This window comes from Arachis ipaensis, chromosome B05 (assembly GCF_000816755.2).
Source record: "Arachis ipaensis cultivar K30076 chromosome B05, Araip1.1, whole genome shotgun sequence".
Taxonomy (NCBI): Eukaryota; Viridiplantae; Streptophyta; class Magnoliopsida; order Fabales; family Fabaceae; genus Arachis; species Arachis ipaensis.
This window is the reverse complement of record NC_029789.2, coordinates 37,246,621-37,253,270: the sequence shown is the minus strand read 5'-3', so window position 1 is coordinate 37,253,270 and position 6,650 is coordinate 37,246,621. Positions and strand designations below refer to the sequence as shown.

The 6,650-nt window shown below is 34.3% G+C and overlaps 1 protein-coding gene across 2 annotated transcripts; it reads left to right on the top strand.

Moving 5' to 3' along the window:
• On the top strand, positions 292–6,439 carry LOC107643548 (transcription factor MYB124). Of its 2 annotated transcripts, XM_016347227.2 has the most exons (12): positions 292–486; positions 1,208–1,460; positions 1,562–1,608; positions 1,725–1,781; positions 1,922–1,994; positions 2,276–2,331; positions 2,429–2,608; positions 2,686–2,867; positions 3,004–3,146; positions 3,411–3,804; positions 4,032–4,177; positions 5,692–6,439. In XM_016347227.2, exons 2-12 carry the CDS (start codon positions 1,353–1,355, stop codon positions 5,803–5,805), a joined length of 1,500 nt encoding a protein of 499 aa, XP_016202713.1. In that variant the 5' UTR covers positions 292–486; positions 1,208–1,352; the 3' UTR covers positions 5,806–6,439. The 2 variants fall into 2 exon arrangements, with proteins under 2 accessions (XP_016202713.1, XP_020979284.1); XM_021123625.1 differs by lacking the exons at positions 292–486; positions 1,208–1,460 and having other exon boundaries at positions 1,556–1,608; positions 1,725–1,786.

Genomic DNA, 6,650 nt, shown 5'->3' with positions numbered 1-6,650 from the left:
GAATAGAGAATAGAAATTAACTTCAACAAAATAAATAACTAACATTTAGTAGAAATTTAAGTACAGTCGACTTCCTACAAAGTTGATAATTGAGAGCGATTAAATGATTTAACTGATTTGATTAAATTTTTATAAAACGGTTCTCAACTATCAACTTTACCTCAAATCGATTCCACCTCAGAGTTTCTGCCCTAACATTTACTAATCTATGTGACCCTTTGTGGAAAAATATAAAATAGAAAAAATTAAAGACGAGAAAACAGTTTGGGAGGGTGACCCATGACTCACTCCCTAGTACACTGTCTCTACTCTCCACGGACTGTTCCATCTAACTAAACTAAGAAAAGTCTCTGATTCAATCGAATGTCCTCTCTCTCTCTCTCTGTCTCTCTCTCTCTCTGATGCCATTGTTTTCTCTCTCTGGATTTTCAGTCTCCGCCCAGAATATAGCAGAGATCTCTCAAAATCACAACATTCTTAGTCGAGGTACTTGTCTATGTCTACTTAACCAACTTTGAACAAAAACACTACCTTTTTTCTTTTCTTTTTTTTTTTCCGTTTAAATTCCCAAAGTTGTTCAAATTTTAGATCTATCACCACCACCTTTTCTGCCTCATCAATTGCATACTCCACCAAAATACTACACATACATAACATTCACCCTCTCTCTCTCTCTCTCTCTCTCTCTCTCTCTCGGGTTTCGGAAAATTAGATTTTGATCGAAACCCATGAACCCTTATAGTACCCTTTTATGTATTCTCCATTGCCCATTTTCTATCTCTCTCTCTCTCATTTCATTTGGGTCTCTCCTAACTTGAGTGTCCTGTTATGTTCTGCTTTGGTTACAGAGAGAATAATAAGATGCTATTTTTCTCTGTGATCAAAGTTCTGAAAAGTTAGAATCCGAGGCCATATCTTTGGAGGGTACTAACACTAATGATATCCGTTTTGTTTTCATTTTGAGAGCATATGGCTTTTCTCTTATTAAGGTCACTTTTCAGAATGCAATCTTATTCTTATTACGGTTCCCGTTTTGGAACAGTCACTCTTTTCTTGTAAAAGTTTGATTTGATGATACACAAGTAACAAGGGGTTTTCTTTTCCTTCTTTCCCCCCCTTTTTGTTTTCTTTTCTTTTTTTTTTTTAATTTTTAAAATATCTCTCTCTTTTGTAATAAAATTGCTAAAAGCTTTGGTATATTATAAAGGGAGAGCGTTGGCTTTAGCATGCAACTTGGCTCCGGTAAAAAACAAATAAAAATAAAGAAGGGAGCGTCTCTGATAGAGAGAGCAAGCGCCACGACACTAATAATATAGAATAAACAAAAGAATATTCAAGACACAAAAAAGATCATGCAAGATAATATGAAGAAGCAGAAGCAGAAGCAGGTAGTGGTGGTGGCCAATAATGAAGAATCTAATAAGAAGAAGGAGCATCGCATTGTTATGTGGACTCAAGAGGTTCCATCTTCTCTTACTACACTACAAGTTTTTTCTATTATTGTTTAGAAGTGTTTTTGTTTATGATAATTAATTTATATGTTGTGTTATGTGAGTTTCAGGAGGATGATATTCTGAGGGAGCAGGTTGGAATCCATGGAACTGAAAAGTACTCATAACACCACACTTTTTCACTATATTGAGTTATGTAGTGATTTTTTCATATTTGACATGGTTATGTGAGATGATACTAAGGGATTTTTGAATTGTAATAACTATTTGCAGTTGGGGTATTATTGCTTCTAAATTCAAGGATAAAACTACAAGACAGTGCAGAAGGAGGTGAGGTTTGTTTTATTTATTTGAATTTCAAATTATGATCATGGCTTATTCAAGATGGTTTTGTTTTGATGATTCTTGTTTTATTTGTTGTTTTTCTTTTTTCTCAATCTGATGCTTCTTTAAACTTATAAATTAACCAGATGGTTCACTTACTTGAATTCTGATTTCAAGAAAGGGGGTTGGTCACCGGAGGAAGATATGCTCTTGTGTGAGGTAATTAGGAACTTCATTTCGAAATAATCAATCAATATGACTTTGAAAATTTGGACTTTCATCTTTTTCTTTGCATGCTTCTTTCTGTTTTCTCCATTGATCAGCTGATTGAAAAATAAGAATGATTATTTTCTTGAAATTATTGTTTTCCAAACACCCCATTAAACCAACATCTTTTATTTGTATTCTTCTATTCCTAAAGTTCTGCAGATTAGACAAAATGTATCTCACTTGAAATTTATCTTTGTTTTGACTCGGTGTGATTGCTATTGTCTCTGTAGGCTCAGAAACTATTTGGTAACCGGTGGACAGAAATATCAAAGGTGGTTCCAGGCAGGTAACCAGAAATTCATTCATATACTTACATGAAAATTACAATAGAAATGTTAGCAACAACTATTCTTAATACAATGCTTCCCTGCTTTTGTGTGCAGAACGGATAATGCTGTTAAGAACCGGTTCTCCACATTGCGCAAAAAGAGAGCGAAATATGAAGCATTAGCGAAAGAGAACCACACTTCATACACCAATTCAAATAATAAGAGGGTTATTCTACAACATGGATATGTTACAGATTCAGCATCAGAATCTGGTGTGTCTACTAAGAAGATGAGGTAGAGTATCATAAACTTCAGTAGCAAAATACACAAAAGATTCTTCATAGAAGAGTGATAACGTTATTGCGATATAGGAGGTCACATATTCCAGTGGTAGAAGAAAGGATAAACTATGGAGACAGATTACATAAACAAAATGGAAGTCAGATAAGTCAGCAGCCAAGAGCGCCATTCGCCGTACTACCTCAGAACTCTCATAATGTCAACAACTTACCAGATCAGCATGATATCTGCAGTTTGAAGTTTAATGGTTATGGTAATGTTCTTCGGCTGTAAGATGAAAACAAGTAAACACGATGATATATTGATATGTCCAGCCTTTTCTTTTCATGTTTAGTTTTATTTTTCTTTCTTTTGGCTAAATTAACTTTTGGTTTATCTTGCTATTATAGGCCAAAACAAGTTGCAAGGGACATTCCTCAAAAAGGACGATCCAAAGATAAACGCATTGATGCAACAAGCAGAGTTCCTAAGTTCATTAGCTCTAAAAGTTGATGCAGAGAACATGGACCAAAGTCTAGAAAATGCATGGAAGGTGAGGCTTCATAGCTTAATAAGCTAATCACAAAGTATTAATCTTATTATGATCATGTGATAATTTCTTGATAAAAGCATGGATAATGCATAGGCCCACTTAACTTTCTGCCAAACCATTAGTTAATTATAAGCATTACTCAGTGACTAACTTCTTTGACATTAAAGTCTCAAATATGATGATGAAAACTTTCAGATAATCATAGTAAAGCTTTGACCTTTTCCCCTCTCAATTATCTTCTAATGCCTATGGTATTGATGCCAGGTTCTTCAAGAGTTTCTGAGACGAACCAAAGAGTCTGATGGTCCGAGATGTAAGGTTCCGGATCTACAGCTTGTAGATCTAGGAGATTGGTTGGAGGAATTGAAGAGTAATAGTGAGAGAATTCAACCATGTTGGAGGAAATTTAAATCCATTCAAAACACAAAGTCCTATGAGGACTATAGTTTCGGATTGTATTCTAGGCAAATGGAATTATATGAAGACTCTCCTGGCAGTTCTGAGTACAGCACAGGATCAACTCTCCTCCCTCATTTGGGTGCCGACAACTCGGAACACTCGCTGCATCAGGAAATTGAAACTGAACTCAAGTCAATACACATTGGAGATCAAAAGGAATGTGAGCAAGGTGTTCTTTCTACTGCAACTTTGGATCAAGGTAAGATAGGAATTTTGAGTGAAAGTATTTCTAGTTTAGGGGTGACTAACCACATTTTGACTCTATTTCAATTTAAATGATTAGTTTTCTCAACTGGATTTTGAACTAGATTTTCTTTTTCCTCCTAATAATTTCTCAAGAAATAGTTCTTATATCTTAATCTTGATGTCCTAACATTTTAATAAAGAAAGAATAGCTAATTAGTTATGTAATGTTTTCGGTAACAGATGTTTTCGCATTAAATAAGGATCGGATGAACAAAGATGGCATTGTTTCTGCCTCATCAATGACAGAGTTCAGTTCCCCTCCTCAAGTTACACCTCTGTTCAGATCCTTGGCTGCAGGAATTCCTAGCCCTCAATTTTCGGAAAGCGTAAGTTACCTACGCACTCCGAGATTATTAATTAGAATTCGACAGCAAGATAATGGCAGTAATAGATTTTTTAAGCCTGACTATATATACTAATAAACAATAATGGGAAATATGATAAACAGAATTGATACCACTACAAGTAGTATAAGTGGTAGCATTTTTTGGTAGTTATCTAAAAAAATGTAGCTTACATCATTAGGCTGCTGGACTAAGCTGCTCAAAATAATGCAGATTGAAAAAAGGGTATATTTGTTCATAAAATTTAACAGCACAAGTCAACAGAGGAAGTGATAAACTCAGAATTTGAAATACTAGTAATACATTCTCTTTCAGAACATACTAGAACATAATCTTTGTGCAATATTCAGGTATCAAGTTAAAAAATATGGTTAGGTATCTCATCTCTTGCTTTAAACAAGAACTGGTGATATAATTCCTTGGTTCCAAGGGAGATATTTCAGTAACCACATGCAGATTGGCTAAGAAAATGTGTTGATATAATATTGAGCAGTTGACAAAACAAACACATTGGTGAACAACATAATTATAGTGTGTTCATGCTGAATGCTATTGAAGCTGTTAATTATTATCATCATCTCCATTTGTCATTTGGTACATCTATAAAACATTAAGCAGACTATCTACCAAGTACCATGAATACTGCATAAACGGAACCGTAGGAAACTTTCTCCATTTCCTATTGCGGCCGGATTGTGGATGTCATCATGTTACTTAGAATTGTTTCCTGCTAAACCTTTTTTATTATTTTGCTTAAATATGCACTAGTCCCTCAATTTTACACTTTCTAGGTTTTGTCTATCAAAATTTTCATACAATTCTAGTCCTGCATTTGTAAGCACTACTATAATTATTAATTGGTCCTCAACATTATATGTTAATTGTTAAGTGGTGATATGACAAACAGCGATTCGCATCATTGCCACATCACCACTTAAAAAATCAAGCTACATTGAGAAGGTGAGAATTGATCTATAATCTTAAGGTTTGGTTTGGTAAAATTTTTTGAAGAGGTGTTTGTGCTTTTAAAAGCACAGATTCTTCATTTTGTGTTTGGTAAATCGAAATCATGTGCTTGTGCTTGTAGTTTTTAGAAAATAGGGGTGCTTTTGAAAACACTTAAAGTAGAACCTTTTAAAGTTGGTTTGTTCTTATCAAAATTAAAAGTCTAATATAACTTCATATATTAATTAATTTCCAAATTTAACTTTTACGTTTATGTCTATTATAGTCCTTTTTAATTTTAAAAGCTGTTTTGCCAAATACAATTTTTAGTTTGAGTTTATCAAACACAGGTGCTACAACTTTTAGAAAATTTCATAAACTACTTTCGAAAAGTAAAAACCTTTATCAAATAATCGGGCGAAAATAGTGGATGGACAAACTTGGGAACGAAGAACATATTGAAGCCTTATTATTGAACTGTTAGTCTCTGAGTTGGACACAAATTAAAACAGTTTCTGTTCTTTGACATACCTCTTTTTCTTTTGTTGCAGGAGAGGAACTTCCTCATGAAAACACTTGGAATGGAATCTCCATCCCTCAACAACATAAGCTTAAACCCCTCGCAACCACCACTCTGCAAAAGAGCCCTGCTACAAAGCCTATAATCTCATTCTCTAATCCTTCTAAACTACAAATATCTACATGTCCTTCTCTCTTCTTCACCCTTGGCAAATCCGGCTTTGCCGAGTTCTCCTTTTACCTCATTCGAGGAAAAAAATTGCAGTTTTGGTAAGCCTGAAAAGTTTTGAAAGCCATTTACCCTCCATCGTCCTCCCAAAATGTTACGGCACATTCTGAGAGGATCTTTAAAACATGTCTAACACTATCCATGCACAAAAAAAAGTGCGCATGGTGTGTCATTCTTTTTGGTTTTGTTCTGGGTTTGTTTTTTATCCAATCCAGCTTTTTCTCTTTGGTTTGCTTTTCTTTCTTTTTTTTTGTACAGAGAATGCTGTGTGATTACTTCGTCGTCCGGAGTGTGTGTATACATCGGCAAATCGCCATCCCTACTACATATAATGAACAGAGAGACATAGATAGAAGAGAGGAAAAAAATGAAAAAGAAAAAAAAAAGAAGAGAGTAAAAGGATTAACCAGTAGGAAATTGGATTCCTATTTGTTATTTTGGGTGTGCATAGGTCATAGAATAAGATTATTCTTTTTTTCTTTATTTGGTTCTGATGTACTGAATCATAATATAGATTGGAGTGGAAATGCATTTGGCTTTGGTGTGCAAAACTACTGTTTTTTTTCACTATCTCTCTTAACTCTGATTTAGCAATTTTAACACATTACCAAACATAAATAAATCTTCAAACAAAGTGAAAGAAAATCAAGAACTCTCTCAGCTGGAGAAGAAAAAAAAGTGCATCTAAATCACAGTTATAGTTAATTTGGCTTTCACGGTTTTGTAGTTGTGAATAAAAACTCAGCTATGCACTCTTATTCC

Bases quoted from the DNA above. Each gene is read 5' to 3' on its own strand.
- LOC107643548 (XM_016347227.2), top strand. From the start codon at position 1,353: ATGCAAGATAATATGAAGAAGCAGAAGCAGAAGCAGGTAGTGGTGGTG. The intron at 2,868-3,003 runs GTAATGTTCTTC...TTGCTATTATAG, and splicing joins TTTGAAGTTTAATGGTTATG to GCCAAAACAAGTTGCAAGGG. The intron at 3,805-4,031 runs GTAAGATAGGAA...TTTCGGTAACAG, and splicing joins TACTGCAACTTTGGATCAAG to ATGTTTTCGCATTAAATAAG.